Genomic DNA, 17805 nt, shown 5'->3' on the forward strand with positions numbered 1-17805 from the left:
ACATCCAAAGGATGCCCAAAAGAAAAAGAAATAAAAGCAATAACTTTTTCTCTCCCCAAATTAATTTTCTTTTTAAAAAATTTTTTAAATATATTTTTTAAATTTTTGTTATTGTTGTTAATCCTCACCCAAGGATACATTTTCCTTGATTTTTAGAGAGAGTGCAAGGAGAGGTAGAGACAGAGAGAGAGAAACATCGATGTGAGAGAGACACATCCATTGGTTGCCTCCACACCCACCCTGATCAGACCAGGGATTGAGCCGCAACTTAGGTACCTGCCCTTGACGGGAATGGAACCCGAGACCCTTCAGTCTGCGATAATCACTGAGCAAACCAGCTAGGGACAAATTAATTTTCTTGCTAATAAGTTCCAAGAGTCACTGGTGAGGTCAATGTTTCTCTTCACTGGTTCTAAGATACACGTTTTCTGTCTGAGGCCTGTGCTTTCCTGCCCCTGGCCCCAGCCCCAGCCTCCCAAGGACAGACACCTGTGCTTATTCTAGGCGGGGGAACAGAGGCGGCCAGGGCAGGGGTTAGAGTTTATAGGGACACGGTTCCTTCAATCAGTAGGTGTTTTAAAATCAGCCCTGGGAGGCAGGCACTAGGCGAATCCTCATTTTACAGACAAGGAAACTGAGGCTCTGCAAGTTGCCTTGCCCAAGATCACGCAGCAAGTAGCTCCTGTGTCTGCTGGTCGCCAGGAAGGAGGCTCCCCAAAGTCTGAGAGCTTGGCCCAGAGCCAACCCCAAGACTCCAGCACTTGGGTGTCCTCCAGACCAGCCTTATAAGCCCAAAGGCTGGGTGTCCAGCTTGGGCAACCGGCCAGGCCTTGTAGGGAGACAAGGCTGTGCTGCCAAGCGATCGGCCGCAGGACAAGCCTCCCCTGCCTGGCTAAATTTAGCGGCCCTGCGGAGGGTGGACGGGGCGTGTGCCCATCCTGGAGGCCGGCCCGGGCCCTCAGGGGGTCAGCACCGGCTCCACGGGTCTCCTTAGCCACTGAGAGTTCCAAGGCTGCAGGGGCCACACCTCTAAACACAGAGTTCAGTGCAAACCCCCCCCCCCCCCCCCCCACACACACCACCACCACCTGGGCCTCGCTTGGTTCAGTCCAAACCCCCACCACCACCTGAGCCTCGCTTGGTTCAGTCCAAACCCCCCCGCCCCCCCCCCCACTACCACCTGGGCCTCCCTTGGTTCAGTCCAAACCCTCCCCACCACTACCTGGGCCTCGCTTGGTTCAGTCCAACCCCCCCCCACCACCACCTGGGCCTTGCTTGGTTCAGTCCAAACCCCCACCACCCACCTGGGCCTCGCTTGGTTCAGTCCAACCTCCACCACCACCTGGGCTTCGCTTGGTTCAGTCCAACCTCCCCCCGCCCCCACCTGGGCCTTGCTTGGTTCAGCCCAACCCCCCACACACCTGGGCCTCCCCTGGTGTCCCAGGGAGCCACCCAGGGTGCAGCCCCTCAGGTACTGACTAGAGCAGGGCCCTGAGCCGGCCTAACAGAGACTGCCAAGGGGCGGTGGGGGAATGGGCATCTGTGGTGTGGCTGCAGCGGGGGTCCCCAAGGTTGACTTCTCCCCATTGCTCAGACCTTGTACTGCTTCTCTGGCTTCCTTTATGCCCCCACTATGATCAGGACCGGCTGGAGCCTCTCCTCCTGAGTATTTGAGGCATCGCCCCCACACAGCCCTATAATACTCCTCCTCTTGGGCTATTTCCTCTTGGTCCCCAGCCTCTTCCTGCCCCTGGATGTGGGGTTCTTCACTGCCCCTCAAATACTGAGCTCCCTTGGGAGGTTGGTGGCCTTCCCATTTACTGAGGATGCCAACTCCCCTGCACCCACATGCCTCCCCCACCTCCTCTGGCTCCTCTTGTTTTTTCCTCCAAATCAAACTGCGTGGAGGGATACCTCCCATACAATTTAAAAGTGCGCATTTCAGGCACAGGTCGATGAGTTTTGACAAATGCATGTGACCCCCCCTCACTCGTCTCCTAGATATTCCCTCTGCCCCGCCAGCACCTCTCCAGCCCCAGGCCCTGGGATCTGCTTGCTCCTCGCGCTGCCTGTTCTGGACCCTCATGGAGGTGGACTCGCACAGGATCCGCTCTCTTGGTGTCTGGCTTCTCTTACACAGCACCAGGGTTTTCAGCGCCATCCGTGCCGCTGCATATATGGGCATGTTCCTTTTTATTGCCGCATATTCCATGGCGTGGACACACTGCTGTCTGTCTGTCCTTCCCCTGTTGATGGACATCTGGGCTGTTTCCAGTTTGGGGTTACGATGACTAAAGCTGCTAGGTCACCTGGATTTGGGTCTTGTCTGGGCATAGGTCTTCATTTTCTGTTTTTGTCCCTTCGTTTCTCCCAATGCAGCCCCAACTGGGGTCCCTCCTACCCTGTGAGGGGTGCAGCATGGGGACATGGGGAGCACCAAGTCCTGGCGGCTGAAGGGGGTAGGGGGAGGCCATGAGCGTTTTGGCAGCTGCACCTCTGAGCCCGTGGGAAGCGTGCCGGGCTTGCCCCGGAATTCCCTCCTGCCCCTGGCGAGCGGCAGTGAGGTGGGGAACCTCTGTTTACCTTGGCTGCTCCATCTTGGCCGGTCGGGCTCTATGCTGTGGCTGGACAAGGCCAGACTCAGGCGGGCCTGGCCCTGAGCCCCGGGGGCTGGAGGCACCCGAGCGGGGCCCACCTCCTCCGAAAGCCCCCCAGGCTCATCTCATCTCCAGGCCCTGCCTGTCTGCCTCCATGCGGCCAGCCAGGTGTCAGGCTCTCGGGGGGCCTCGGGCTCCTCGTCTGTAAGGTGCACCTGACCCTGCCTGGCCCGTCGCATGGAGCTGGACAAGGAGGATGGAAAGGTTTTTGTGCTCTGAGAGGTCTGGATGGCCCTTCTGCCCTCCCCGCAACTAAACGCTGGGCGCTCCCAGGGGGTGGGGGGGCCTGTCTCCTGTGGTCACAGCTGGCTTCATGGACGTGTGGCCTCTGGGCCCCGTCTCCTGTGGTCATAGCTGCCTTCATGGACATGTGGCCTCTGAGCCCCGTCTCCTGTGGTCACAGCTGGCTTCATGGGCGTGTGGCCCCTGGGCCCCGTCTCCTGTGGTCACAACTGGCCTCATGGGCGTGTGGCCCCTGGGACCCCATGTTCAGAAAGGCCTGTGCCTGGTTTACTGGCTGCTGTCAGTTATGGAATTCTTCACTTTTGAGCAAGGGGCTCCACATTTTCATTGGGCACTGAGCCCAGCACATTATGTGGTCAGTCCTGCCTCAGGCCCTGTGGGCAGCACCTGCGTCCCCTTCCCAGGGCAGCTGAAAAGATCTGGAACCTTCACTAGTGAGTCCTCCCCCCAGGGGGTCACAGGGGATGGGGGAACAGGCTATTTGCTTCCCAGAGACCCTGCTCCGGGGCAGGCCCCCGGGGAGTCAGGAGTGGGCCTCCAGCAGTGGGAGCTGAGGCTCCAGACTCTGAGCTAAGGAGGCCTCGGGCAGGAGGCACAGTGGAGCTGGGCTTAGAAGGGCAAGAAGCAGATGGCATCCGGGGCTCGAGGAGGGCAAGGATACCGAGCGAGAGAAAACTCAGGGAGTCACAGACCTACAGAGCAGCCAAGGTGCTCGTGGATTTGGGGGTGCAGGGCACCACAGCGAGAGGGAGGGGCCCTCTGTGCCCCCAACAGTCAGGCTCCAGGCCCAGCCCTGCCCCAGGCAAGTTTTGAACCCCTCCCAGCCTCAGGCTCCTCCGTGGTGACGTGTGAATTGTCATTTGTGTAAAGGGCTTTGAACACCTGCACAAATGGTCAAGTGCAGTCCCTGGGAGGAGCAGGCAGCGGTGCCTCTTCCGTTTTGTGAGGCTCGGGAAGTCAGGGCCTCTCCTGGGCCTGGTTTCAGAGGAAGACAAGGATCCCTGCTGGCGACGGGGGCGCCTTGGACCTTCGCTGAGGCTTTCTGGGGTGGGGGTGGGTATAGGAGGGGGACCCCAGGTAGACGAGGGCAGATGGTGGGACCACTTTCCGGGAACATAGACACTGACGTCCTCCTGTGTCCCAGGCACTCAACCTTTATTTCACCAAACTGCACGTCAGCAGGTGGGCAAGGTCCTGCCCCCACCCCTCCCGCTAAGATCTCCCTCACCACCACCACCCCCCACCCCTGCACCAGGGGGACCCCACCCAGATCTGCATCTCTCAGCCCCGCTAGAACCTGTGAGTGAGGGAGGGGTGAGGGAGGGGCCACAGAACCTGGAGCCCGCTAGTCGGCAAGGCAAGCGGAGGGGCTTGGATTGGGGGGGGGGGGCAGACCAGAACAGGAATGTGAGTCTCGATTTGCATATAAATAATCACTTTGTACACTCTGTAGGGAGAAGACACAGTCATTTACTCAGGGCTTTCTTCTACAACTAATTCTTGCCAAAGGGGCAAAAGCTGGGTTACAAGAACATTCTGTCCATCAAAGGCTCTCCCTATCGCCCGACAGACGATCCACGAGGATCTTGCTGGAGGGAGAGAAGTGCCTTGCTAATGCCATTCTGAGCCACATCCTTTCAGCTCACCGTGTGTGGGGTTGGGGGCCAAGAGCCCAGGGACTCAGGATCACCCAGCCGTGCGGACCACGAGATGGGCAGGCGTGGGCCTGGCTGGGAGGGCATGGCTGTCAGGGACCCAGGATATCCGAGGTCTCCGCTGCCAGGCACACAGAGGGCAGACCCGGCCCCCGCTTGGTAGACAAGGCAGCACCGAGAGGACACGTGTCGTCTGCTTAGGACAGAGAACCTGAGTCCAGGAGTGAGCAGAGCAGAGGCAGGCAGGCTGGCTGTCTCCCAGGAGAGGGTCCTTGCCTAGCCTCCTTCCCCCACTCCTGTCTCTCTCTGACCCCGTAGCTCCCTGCGCATATAAACAGAAAGAGGCCCACGCCCTCACGAGCCGACTTTGTGGAAGCAGAGCAGAGTGTGTGGGGGTGGCCTGCCCTGGCTGTGCACAGCTGGGCCCAGATGTCCCCCCTTCCATCCCCAGCTGACCAGCTCCCAGGCCAGGCACTAAGTGAGAGGTCACAGCGAGAGGGAGGGGCCTGAAGGAGTCCTCTTTCAGTACAGAGACGCCTGGCACCAAGGAAAGCCCAGCCTCCAAGCAAGGGGGCGCGGGCTCCAGAAGGTGCTCGTGAATTTGGGGGTGCAGGGCTCTGCGTCTCAGGATTGGCCTTCAGCTCTGGCTTCTGGGCAGGCGCCCCCCCCCCCCCGCCCCCCGGGCCAGAGCTTCAGGGGCAAACTTCCCAGGAGAGTCCCGGAGACATGCAGTGGGGCCCCCAGGCAGACAAAGAGGGGACAACGGCCACAGGGACAGGACCGGGGCCATTCCAGCCTCAGTCAGTAGGGCTCATGAGCAAGTGGCTGGCCGGCGTGGTGGCAGGCGGGAGTGGGCGAATGCTTGGGCACCATCAGTATGAGGTACACGCTGGAGACTCCGCTCTGCCCCTGGGCTCACTTCCGGCCCTTTTCTTCTGGAAGACAAACCGGAGAGTGTGTTAGGATCTGAATTCCATAACTGACAGCAGGCTGGTTCCTTCTGCCTTTCCACCCCGTTTCTCCCACACAACCCACTCAGCAGACCACAGCCCCTGCATCTCCTGAGCTGCAGCCCACGCTCCCCCGGATGCCCCGGCTCCTGCATGCCACGTGTTCCGTCAGCCCCCAGCCCACCCCAGTGCATCGCTTCTTGTTTTTAATTTTAAGAACCACAGTCCAGCATCATGAGAGCTAGACACCATGGCAGCCTTGACCCTCCCTAGCTCAGAAACACAGGCCTGCTGATTTCCCCACCCACATCTCACCAGCTCACATCTCTCTCTCTCTCTCTCTCTCTCTCTCTCTCTCTCTCTCTCTCTTTCTCTCTCTCTCCTGCCCCGGGTGCAAGGCCTCTCAGACAGCCCTCAGCTGCCATCTTACCTCACCATCACCCTCCCACCCCTGGCATCACACCTCAGATCCAGCCCATTAGCCCCTTGGGGTTCCCCACTGCCCTCAGAGTAAAGGCCAGGCTGCTGGGCCCTCCCAGGTTGGACCCACTCGGCCTCTCCAGGCTTCCCCTCCCCTCAGCCAACCCATGGGCCTCTGCCTGACAGCTGCTCAGTCACACCTGGGAGAGCCAGTGGGTGGGGCCAGAGGCCCCCCCAACCCCTGGTGTTGACCCAGGATCCACAATTCTCCCCAGGACACACCCCATAAACCACGGGAAGCTGTGAGCATCAGGCCTCAGCAAAACTTCCCTAAAAGGCCACCAGACTGGCTTGGGAACGTAACAGGGTCCCCTCTCTCACCCCCGCCCCGTCGGCTTGAGGAGGCCCCAGGGACTGCAGCCGCACAAGGAGAGCTGTCTGGACTTCCAGCGACAGCAGGGCACCACCTTTTAAAGCCAAACCTCTCTGGGACCATGGTCAGCATCTCAGGTTAATGGTGGACGTGAAGCTGTTGCCTGGGACTAGCTCACCCTGGGCTGGGCCTGGGCCTTCTCCCCTGACCAGCCTTCTGCCTTTAGTTTCACCCAACTGTCCATCCATCCTCCATGCTCGCCCCATCCCTCCCATGCTCCCACCCTCATGGCTCCCAGGGCCCTGAGGATAATGTCCAGGGTCCTCACCTTGGCATTTGAGGCCGTGTCTCACCTCTGGCCTCACCTCTCTCCCCTGCACTCCAAGCTCCAGCCCCACTAGGGATGCCAACCCTGCTCATCCAGCCCTCCTCCAGGCTCCGTTCTTCCCAACCTGTCCCATCGGCCAGGGCCCTGCTCCCTGCGCCTCAGCCCAGAGTCCTTCACTCCAACAGCCCGTGCTGGACAGTGCCCAAGACTCCGGCTTTCCCCATTGGCTGAGACATTTTCTCACCTTTAAGTTTTGTCAAGAAAATGTGCCGAACCCTTTGGCAGTTGTGGCCACTTGGGGAAGGCTCTTGAGGAAGACAGAGAAGCTGCCCGAGCCAGCCACATGCCTAGGAGGCGTGGCTTCGCAGGTAAGTCAGTGTGGTCAAGGTGGCCAGAGGATTTCCTGGTTAGACCGCCCTGTGCTCCGGCCAGAGCCGGGGATGCCCTGGGCTCCCGTCTGCACCTGCCCAGGAGTATCCACGGAGGGTGGGCCAGAAAGACCCACCCAAGGTGCAGAATGCCTTGTACAGCTCCTCCTAACCCAGACATGGGCTGCCCCTACCCCACCCATGGGCTCCAATAGACCTTGCTTTGTCTGAGCACCCATGGGCTCCCCCCACCCCCCACATGCCAGGCCACCCTCTGGACAGATCTGTGGTGGGCCAGCTTCTCCAGAGAGAAGGACAACTTGTTTCAGCCTTTTTAATTAATAAACTGAAGTATTTGCAGCACCCAGGAGGGCTGGCCGGCGTGGGAGATGGGGGATCGAATGCCTTGGCCCCAGTGAAGTGACAGCACAGCTCTATTTCTAGCCCTCCCAGGCTCCCTCCCCTGGGGCCGGGACACATTCCTGCTGAGGTGGCCTCAGGGACCCAGCTGCCCAGCCAGGCCTCGCCACTGCCATTGCGGGGTCTAACCCTGGCTTCTAGCAGCCTGGCCGTGGCGCTACCTCCTTGGCTCCAGGTCCCGGGAACCAGGAATTTCTCGCCCCTGCTTCCTCGCTCTCCAGGCTGGCTGACCGCGAGGCGATGCCGCGGGGCAGAACCACCCCCTCTGAGGCCCTCAGGCAGGAGCAGGCAGGTGGGTGCCATGCCCCAGGCTGCTCCTCTACACGCTGCCCCCACCCCCACGCCTGCCATCCTGCCCTCGATTCCCAGGTTAAGGCAGACCTAGAGCTGTGAATTCAGGAACAGAGAACCACTCCTCTCCCCGCCCACAAGGTGACACCAAAGAGGCCAACCCGGTGTGGTGTGGGGCCTGGTGGGTCGGCGATTGCCCCCTGAGGCCTGGAGACTGTCCTGAGAAGGCCTAGGTACAGACTGGCCACGTTCAGAGAAGTTGGCGGCCAGGCCCAGGGAGGGCCCAGCCAGCCTGGCCGTGCAGGGTTGGTGGCAGGAAGGTGAGCGAGGCAGCGTGGCCCTAAGCAGCGCTCCCACTGGCTCCCAGGTCCCTATCCCTGCAGACACCTCGGGCCCCAGCCATCAGAGCCTCTCATGTCCCCCACAGACACGGAGGCTGATGCTGCCACCGCTCGCTGCAGCCGGATAGCAGAGGCGGGCGGGGCGGGGGGGGGGGGTTGGGCTCCCACTCACCGTCTACGTGGTGCCGGGACAGGTACTTGAGGGCCTCATCAAGCAGGATGACAGGCAGAGATATCTGGAGCACCACCCCCCACTGGCGCCCACTCAGTGGGGTCACCTGAAAAATGAGCTGTGGGGGAGGCTGGTTAAAGGAAGGGCTCATCCCCCAGGCCGCAGGGACTCCCTGAGGACGCCCAGGACTCCCCCGAGGCCCCACCTCAGATCCCTTGTACGCTTTCTCCGCTGCAAGTGCCCTCCCAGCCTCACCCCCAGGACCAATCCCCCTGGTCCTATGGGGCAGTGGGAGGGATTCTGCACCAGGGAAGAGTGTAGTCTGTCCTCCTGCCCCTCCCTTGGGGGACCCCCACCCTTTTCTTCCCCAAGTCTGGGGGCTCTGGATGTGGGGACCTATCTGGAGGACGATGGCTTGTCATGGGCTGAGACAGGCCCCACGCGGTGAACCTCTCAGACCTCCCCCTCCCAGTCCTCCAGGGCTTCCCAGGGCAAAGGGCCCAGGAGGCCCAGCCACCAGCCCTGGGCTGTAGGTCAGAGGACTTGGACCTGGTCACCCCGGGAGCTGCAGAAAAGAGTAGGGTGGCGCCCCACTCACAGGCAGGGGCGGCACGAGCAGGATGAGGAAGTGCAGGGCCATGGACATGATCACAGCTGCCAGCAGCCAGGGGTTCAGCCAGGGTGGCATCCGCAGCAGTGACTGGTTCTCTGAGACGCTGCCAAGGACACGAGGCGCTCACCTTGGGCCAGGATGCAGGCAGCCCTGCCGTGGGCACCATCCACCCCCGTGTGGAGGTGCAGGGGTGGCCTGAGCCTCAGCATGTCCCTAATTGGGTCTGAGGACGGAGCACTTCTGGGAGGTCAGTGTGTCTGAAAGGGGTGTGTCACTGCTGCCCCCTCAGCCCACAGGGGCCTGGACCCCCTTTCTGTCCCTCAAACCCAATCCTGGCCCCTCTATTTCTTCAGACCCCAATCTTGGCCTTCCTTGTCCTCTGGGTCCCAATTGTGTTCCCCATGGACTCGTAGAACCCTCTTCTGGATCCCTCTGACTCCCAGACCCCAATCCTGGATACCTCTGACCCTCAGACCCAATCCTGGACCCCTTAGCCCTCATATTACAATACTGGACACCTCTGACCCCAATCCTGGGCCCCACCTGACCCTCAGCCCCCTAGTCTGAAGCCTCAGCCACCATGCCCTCACCCCCAGCTCCGGGCCCCTCTGCCCAGCTCACCTGTTGAGGGCGTTGCACATTTCAATGGTCACCAGCACAGACAAGGCCATGGTTGTGGGGAAGCGCGACTCGAAAACCTCGCAGTCAATGCCGGCAAAGAGCGGGTTGTCCTCAGAGCACTTCAGGAAGTTCCTCTGAGGGAACGGTGGTGGGGTCAGGCGGGATCAGGTGGGGTCAGGCGGGGTCGGGGAGAACAGCGGTCAGGGACGGACGGCGCTGGTTGTGGGAAGAAGGAAGCCTCACCCACCTCTCGCCCACATCTGAGGACTCCACACAACCAGGGAGAAAGGGCTGCCCCGGGGCGGCTCGAGGGAGGGGTGCTGGCCCAGGGTGGGGGCAGATGGCCAGCACTGTGGCAGGGAGAAGGGCAGACCGTCTGGGACAGAGAGAGCGGTTGGCATTAGGCCAGGGAGGACAGTGGGGGGAGGGGGAGTTGGGCTCAGGGGGAGGTCCAGGAGCGGGACTGGTGATGAACTGAGAACACTGAATAAGTAACATTGGAAAAACGAGTAAAATTATGCTTGAATGGAGTTCACCTTTGGTGGGTAGAAAATGAGTGCATGTGCCCTATTCAGTACTGATCCATTCGATTCCCTTCATCCCTCCTCCATTTATGCCACTGAAATTGGGCTCCGCCTGACCTGCCCTTTGCTGTTGAACTAATGAATCGCCAGACACCGTCTCACTGTCCGCCTCCTTCATAATCAGCAAGAAGCTCTCAGGGTCGCTAAGGAAGTGGCCCTTGCCCGCGCAGCCCCCGGGGAGTTTCCTCCACCCAGAAACCTCGCTCACGGAGCCCGCTGTGACAAGTGCAGAACCGAGGCCCCGCGGTAGAGCCTGGCTCGCTCCTTTCTGTGTCACGGGATGAGTGTGAACAAGCGTGACGTTAAACAGCGCCCTTGTCCTGTAACATAAGTTTGTCCTCTGGAGTCTCATCTGAACACAGATCTTGGAAGCTAAGGGTTTAGAAACTGGGGCCATGGGCTGTGAAAATAACCCTCAGAGAGAAACCTGTGAAAAGACGGTCTGTCTGACCTCCACTTTCCCACACTGCATAACCACGGGGGAGCTGACTCAGCCGGAACGGCCTGCTGGCACGTTCATGCAGGGTGAGAAATTATAAAAGTCTGTGGCCTGGCTAGATGTCTTAGTTTAGTAAAAAGAGGTACCCCTGGCTGGTGTTGCTCAGTGGTTAGAGCATAGACTTGCAGACCAAAGGATCAAGGGTTTGATATCCGGTCAAGAGCACGTACCTCGGTTGCAGGTTCGATCCCCACCCCATTCAGGGCTCTTGCAGGAGGCAACCAATTGATGTGCTTCTCCCCCCCCCTCCCCTCCCACCCCCGTTCCTACTCTCTCTAAAAAAAAAAAAAAAAAAAAAAAATCAATGGAAAAAATATCCTTGGGAGAGGATTAACAAAAATTAAAAAAAAAAAAAAAAAAAAGATAGAGCGTCTTAAGTCAAAAGTGTAATTTCCCAAAACGCAAGCTCCGGGATTTGGGACAAGAGCATGTTTTCATTGCCTTGAACATATACCTTGAACCCACCCAGTGGCCAAGAGGACCAAACGCTCCGGCCATTGCAGGGCCCAGGGGTACACGTACACACGTTCAGTGCACGCCTCCTTCTTGGGCACCTGTGTGCTCACCCAGGTCCTTCTGCATGTGCACAGGGAGGAAACCTGAACAGGGTCACAGCACATGTTTCAATAAATCTATTGCTCTTACCATAAATACCTGCCCTGTTCAGACCTTCTGGGTTTCACCAGCGAGCACTTGCCACACACGATGATACCCGGGTCACAGGGAGACCTCCAAACTGTTTTTAGAAGGTGCTCAGGCCTGGCCCTCTGTCTCACGGGCTCACGGAGAGCCCCTGTGGAAGTGGGGGCCCGTTTCTTTGGGTGAAGCCACTGCTCTGCGTACCCCTTGCCTTTGCCTCCTTGGCTATTTCCCTTTTACCTTCTCCTGCGAGGCTCCCCTGGGCTTCATAAACTTAATCAACACGTATGTATGTGCTCTGATGGTCTAAACACTTTACAAGTAACCCTCTCGATACGCTGTGAGACAGGGACTGTTATCCATTTCACAGATGAGGAAAGCAGCTGAGAGGTTAAGGAGCTGTCCTCAGTCACACAGCTAGTGTGTGGGAGCACGAGTGTGTGTGCCGGGGCTGCTTCCGGCTCCGTGCTCCGTGCTCTGAACCACTCTGCTGCCTTTGGGCAGCTTATTCAGGAACTCGGGGGCTCAGGGCTCCTCTCCCGAAACTCCAACAACCAGAGCTGAGAGTTCTACCTTAGGTCTAACCCTGGACCACCTCTCAGTCCCACAGCCACGGCCTTGTCTCTGCTGAAAGGCTTCCCACCTTGACAGGTGACTGCCCATTTCCAAGGCTCTCCCACTCCAGACAGTAGCTCTCTGCAGACTCCGCCTGCTCGGGCACTGCCACGGCCCTAGTCCTCTGTGCCTGGCACAGTCGGTGCCTAACACCCATTAGTTGGCCAGGTGGATAAATGAGAACTGGGATGGCCGGAGGACTGTTGGGAAGGTGGCACCAAGAAGACTGGAGGCCAATTGGTAATTAATGTGTGCCTGGCCTGACCCCCAGGTGTCTGGCTTGGGTGACAGGCAGATAGTGAACCTAAGATGGGGAGGGAGGAGAGAGATTATTTGGGGGAGGGTGATAGATTTGATTTTGGAAGTGGTGAGTGTCATGGGTCTGTGGGATATCCTGGAGGAGATAGCCAGCTGGACATGGGTCTGCAGTCAGAAGGTGGGTGGTGGGTGGGTAGGTCCTTGGAGATTTGGGATCCGCAGTATAAAGGATGGTAATAAAGATGGGGCTGGAAGAAGGCAGCTGAGGGATGGTCAGCACAGCCCCATCTCCACCCTGGAGCTCCCACTGGCTGAGGTGCCCAAGCATCTGCCATCTCCTGAGGGCTGGGGGCACCAGCCTCTGGGTGAGAGCTGGGCCCATGCCCTACACTGCTGCCCACGTGCTTGAGGGCTGGCAGGTGCCAGGAAAGTGTCCCTGGACTGTCTCAACCTAGATGGGAACACCGGAGAACCCCTGAAATCACAGGCTCCCCAGGGAGGACCAGTGATGGTAGCCCAGCCCGGGCACTGCCCTCAGGGCGGCCCTCTGACACTCCAGGGATGGGGCAGGAGTCAGGGCCCCTCCTGCAGTTTCTTCTGTCTGCAGGAAAGTAGCCAAGGCGGCACTCAGAAGGAAATCCTGCATCCCTGCCGCGCGCGGCTTTCAACGACAAACCCACAGAACCGCCGGAAGGCTCTTGCAAGCAAAGGAGATACCCTGGCTGCTCAGACAGAGGGACAGACTGACAGACAGAGGCTGAGGCATCTCCTTGCCTGCTTCCAGAACTGTGCTGAGCTAAGAGAGCCCTGTGGAGGGCACCTGCCAGCCAGGTGACTTCCAGAAGTCAGGGGGTCCCTTCTCTGAGAAATAGGTTGGTTATGGGGAGGAGGGGGGAACCTGGCAGGTTCCTGACCTCCTCAGTTTGACCCTCTGCCTGAAGTTGCATCCTTTAGGGGCTCATCTTTCTGAGCCTTCACTGTTTTGGGGGCTCCTCAATAAAGGTAAGATGCTCGTGGGCAGTCATGGCCCTGGTCCCCCCTAACTAAAAGCCTGGGAGAGGGAGTAGCCTTGTGTCCGGCTGCTCTCTGCACTTGGCTCCCCGGCTCTGAGCTTGGCTCCCCAGGTGGTGAATGTCTGTATGTGGGAATGGGGGTGGGAAGGGATAGCCGTGGGCCATCCCAGGGTTCTGGACCCCTTTCCCCTGAAACTCCAACTCGGAAATCACCCCAACAGGCTCCCTGGCTGTCACTCACCAGCTGGTAGAAGGTGATGTGAGGTCCGTCGGCATCATACAGGAACCACCAGGTGGCGGCAGCCACGGTGGCCAGGCCCACATACACTGCAGGGAGGGCAGGAGGAAACCAGCTACAATGGACAACTGTGGTTTTCCGGCATCCCTTTCCCCTCCCCAATAATTCCCTGACACCACCCTCTCTCTCTCTAGGCCACACAAGCCAGTGATGGGCCCTGACTGGCAATCAGCGTGTCACACCTCTGGCCACAGTGATTGGCTAAGAGATAAGCAGGTAAACCAATTTGGACCAATGAGAACATGCCTGAGACTTTTATCCTACTACTGAGGGAGTAGTATGATAACGAGCTCTTTCTCCTATTGAATTTGGGGTTGCAATGGAGCAAGCATGAGGGCTGGAGCTGCCATAGCCATTCTGCCACCACAGAGGTACCTGCCTGAGAATGGAGCTGAGGCAGAGCCAAAATGTGCCAGTGCTACCACTATCTGAGGCCTGGGTCCAGCCATGCCTGAAGCAGGCGCTAGTCTTTTCAGTTAGATGAGCTCACACAGTGTCTTTTGGCACAAGCCAGGCTGAGTCATACTGTCTGCAGTTTGCAAGCCGAACTGATATAGGGTCTTAGGAGACTCCTGGAACCCACTGAGAGCTGGGGTCCCCCATTTACCTCCAATAGCCAGATATCGAAAGAAGAGCCAACCGCTGATGAGGGCCTCACGGGGGTTGCGGGGCAGCTGCTCCATGATGTCCAGGTCTGGAGGGTTGAAGCCCAGGGCGGTGGCAGGCAGGCCATCCGTCACCAGGTTCACCCAGAGCAGCTGCACAGGGATCAGGGCTTCGGGCAGGCCCAGGATGGCCGTGAGGAAGATGCTGGAACCAGAGTCATAGGCTTCAGCCCCTGCCTGCCAATGGAGGGCCCAGCTCCCGCCCTCCTCAGCAGCCCAGCCTCGCCCTGCTAGTGCTGACGTGTGTGCATGAGTGAGAGGTGTGTGTACAAAGCTCTGCCTCACACTGGGTCCCCTGGCTCCCCCAGTCCCAGCTCTGGAGCCTGGGCATATCTGCTCTTTAGGCCTCTCCTGCTAGGACATAGTCCTCTTTGGGGCATACACATGTGGACAGTGATGCCCAAGCATAGACACATTTGTTCACAGGCATGAGCAAAAACCCAGCACAGGCTACACAATCCCACAAACACAAGCAAATACCTATACGCTTGTCCCACATACAGAGATGCAGAATTCACGTGTCCAGGCAAATATGAGCTCCCCATCCCCCAGAGACATCTCTCACATGCTAACCTAAGCGTGTACACAACTATATGCCTGCACAAGTCCCTGTGCTTGTACTCACCCCAAAGATTCAACAGAACACAGGTGCACACACATACACACACTTCTCACTCAGGCACACACACCATGCGCACTCACAACTGTGCGCACCCTCCACGGACACACACAAACACATTACTTTCCACTGAGCCAAACCGGCTAGGGCAGTGGTCGGCAAACCGCGGCTCACAAGCCACATGCGGCTCGCGAGCTGCGGTTTGCTGCTCTGTTGACTAATGAGTTTGCTGACTACTGGTCTTGAGGGCTGGGAAGAGGGGGTGGAGCCTCACCAGACGACCTCGCCCACATTGGAGGAGATGAGGTAGCGGATGAATTGCTTCATGTTGCTGTAGATGGCCCGGCCTTCCTCCACTGCAGCCACAATGGAGGCGAAGTTGTCATCTGACAGTACCATCTCTGCTGCTGACTTGGCCACAGCTGTGCCGGAGCCCATGGCGATGCCGATCTCTGCTTTCTTCAGGGCTGGGGCGTCATTCACCCCATCTCCAGTCTGGAGACCAGATTAGGTGGGTTCACATCTAAAACGATTCCTTTCTATCTCCCCAACTCCCTTCAACTCAGCCTATCCCCAAGCTCAGAGGATGTCCCCACAGAAGCAGACAACTGGACAGAACAAATGTGGGGTCATGAACTTAGAAACTGGGCTGAGGATGAGGCTAAAGGGAAGGCAAGGAGTGAAGACAAGGACAAAGTTGGGGAGCAGACTAGGTCTAAGGCCAGAGGAGATGGTGAGGTGGGGATGAGCAGGAGGGTGGGTCAACAATGAGGGTGGGGATGAAATTTAGTTTGGATGTAGAGCAGAAGATAAAGTTTCTGTTAAGGACAAAGTTAAGGGCAAGTCAGGAATGAGGTCAAGGTTGTGGCTCAGGTCAAGAACCAGGTAAGTACTGTAGTCAAGGTGAAGGTTGGAGTCAAGGGGAAGGTCAGGGTCAAGACTGGACTCAGGCTCAAGATTAAAAATTAGATTAAGGTAGAGGTCAAGTCAAAGTCAGAGGCCAAATCAAGGCTATGGCCCATATCAGGAGTGATGTCATGGTCAAAGATGGCATTCAGTCAAAGTCAAGATTGGAAGCCAGATCAAAGTTGAAGTCAACATAAAGTATTGGGTTGGGGGAATCAAGATCAATGTCAGGGATCAGGTCAGGGTCCAAGTAAAAACTGAAACCCATATCAGGGTTCAGCTAAAAGTAAAGAATCAAATTCAGATGGTCAAGGTCAGGAGCCTTCTTTGTGAAGGTCAACAATACAGTCAAGAACAAGGTTTCAAGTAATCAAGTCAAGGTTGGTGCCCAGTTCATTATCCAAGTCCAGGCTGAGCCACAGGTGAGGATTAAGGTGAAGGTAAAGGACTGGGTTAGGCTGAGGTCAAAATTAATAACAGAGGCCAGGTCAGGGACGAGGTCTAAGTGAAAAGTGAGATAGTGTTGATGAATGGGTCAGCAATCAAGAATGAGAGAGGCACATGCCCAGGTTGCAGGCTCGATCTCCAGTAGGGGGCGTGCAGGAGGCAGCCGGTCAATGATTCTCTCTCATCATTGCTGTTTCTCTCTCTCTCTCTCCCCCTCTCCCTCTCCCTTCCTCTCTGAAACCAATAAAAATACATATTTAAAAAAAAAAAAAAGAATGAGATAGAAAACTGGGCTCACACCCCATGTCCATGCACAGGAGAATGAATAAACTGTGGTGTACTCACACAATGCAATGCTACTCAACAATTGAAAAAGCAATCATCTACTTAAACCCGCAGCAACACAGATAAATCTCCAAAGGAAGAAGCCAGACACAAAGGAGTACATAGTGTGTGATTCCATTCATATGAAAATCTAGGATAGGCAAAACTATCTTGGAAAAATCAGCACAGCAGTTGCCTGTTGCCTGTTGCAGGAGAGGGGCCTGCAGGGAGGAGCATGTGGGAAACTCACAGGGTTGATGGTAATGCTCCCTATAAGGGTTTGGGTGACACAGGTGTGTCATTTCCCAGAACTCATCAAATGAATGGCATGCTTAAAACGTGTGCATTTCACTGCATGCAAGTTTTACCTTAAAAAGGAAAAAGATGGAACCACAAACACTGCTCTCTAGAGTATGCATTCTGAAGTACGTGAGGGCGAAGGGTGTGGATGCCTACAGCTTTGAAAGGCATCTAACAAAAGATGGATTAAGGATGGACAGACGGATAAGTATGTGCTAAAGCAATGATAACAAAAGGTGATTTGCAGCACCTCTAGATGGTGGATATATAAACTCTGCTATACAATTATTTCAATTTGCCTTTGTGTTGGAGATGTTTTGGTAACACAAAGCTGGGAAAAATAAGAATGAAGCTGAGGCAGGGGTTCACGGTTGCTCTTTCCAAGCCGTGTGGCATGTGCTGCCCCCACGCGGCACCACCTCCCCCGGCTCCCGTCTGTGGCCTCACCATGGCGGTGACCTCGTTGAAGGACTGCAGGTACTCTACGATGCGGGACTTGTGTGCAGGCTCCACACGGGCAAAGCAGCGGGCCGTGCGGCAGGCGTGGCGCTGCTGCTCCGGGCTGAGGTCATCGAACTCGCGGCCTGTGTAGGCCTTGCCCACCACGTCCTCCGTGTCCTTGAAGATGCCAAGCCGGCGGCAGATGGCCACAGCCGTGCCTTTGTTGTCCCCCGTGATCATGACCACACGGATGCCTGCCCGGTGGCAGCGTTCGATGCAGGCAGCCACCTCAGGCCTCGGAGGGTCCAGCATGCCCACGCAGCCCACGAAAGTCAGGTCCGTCTGTAGGGAGGGGCAGATGCCAGTGGGGCCGGGGCCCACCCTCCCCTTGCTGCCCGCCCAGCCGCTGCAGGCAGACGCCTGCCCACTCCCCCCCCACCCTGCTCCCCCACCCCTGGCTGCCGGCACCCACCTCGTACTGCACAAACTTGCTGCAGTCATCCAATTGCATGTCTTCCTTCCTCGGGGGTGTGTCCCGGGTGGCCAGCGCCAGGCAGCGCAGCGTGTCTGAGCCCGAGCCCCAGTCCCGGATCTTGGCTAGAATCTGCTCCCTGGAGGTGGTGTTCAGGGGTACTACGCGGCTCCCCACTCGCACTGAGGAACAGCGTTCAATCACACTCTCCGGAGCCCCCTGCAGCATGAGGAGGGGCAACTCTGTCAGTCAGGACCCCTCTCCTCCCTCTTG

The 17805-nt window shown here is 57.7% G+C and overlaps 1 protein-coding gene across 4 annotated transcripts in view; it reads right to left on the reverse strand.

The window, feature by feature from the left end:
- Window positions 1-4349: 4349 nt before the first annotated feature.
- The window catches only part of ATP2A3 (ATPase sarcoplasmic/endoplasmic reticulum Ca2+ transporting 3), a 34341-nt gene continuing 20885 nt past the window's right edge, over window positions 4350-17805 (reverse strand). For 2 of the 4 annotated variants that reach the window (XM_080679442.1, XM_080679445.1), the window contains exons 13-21: window positions 17533-17751; window positions 17067-17402; window positions 14917-15137; window positions 13966-14168; window positions 13302-13387; window positions 9453-9586; window positions 8817-8934; window positions 8219-8336; window positions 4350-5490 (exon numbers count right to left, since the gene is read on the reverse strand). In XM_080679442.1, coding sequence (XP_080535568.1) covers window positions 5471-5490; window positions 8219-8336; window positions 8817-8934; window positions 9453-9586; window positions 13302-13387; window positions 13966-14168; window positions 14917-15137; window positions 17067-17402; window positions 17533-17751 — 1455 coding nt within the window. In that variant the 3' untranslated portion in view covers window positions 4350-5470. The remainder of the gene's footprint in view (window positions 5491-8218; window positions 8337-8816; window positions 8935-9452; window positions 9587-13301; window positions 13388-13965; window positions 14169-14916; window positions 15138-17066; window positions 17403-17532; window positions 17752-17805) is intronic. The other 2 variants (XM_080679444.1, XM_080679443.1) reach the window with 2 other exon arrangements.

Source organism: Plecotus auritus (assembly GCF_963455305.1).
Source record: "Plecotus auritus genome assembly, chromosome: 7".
Taxonomy (NCBI): domain Eukaryota; kingdom Metazoa; phylum Chordata; class Mammalia; order Chiroptera; family Vespertilionidae; genus Plecotus; species Plecotus auritus.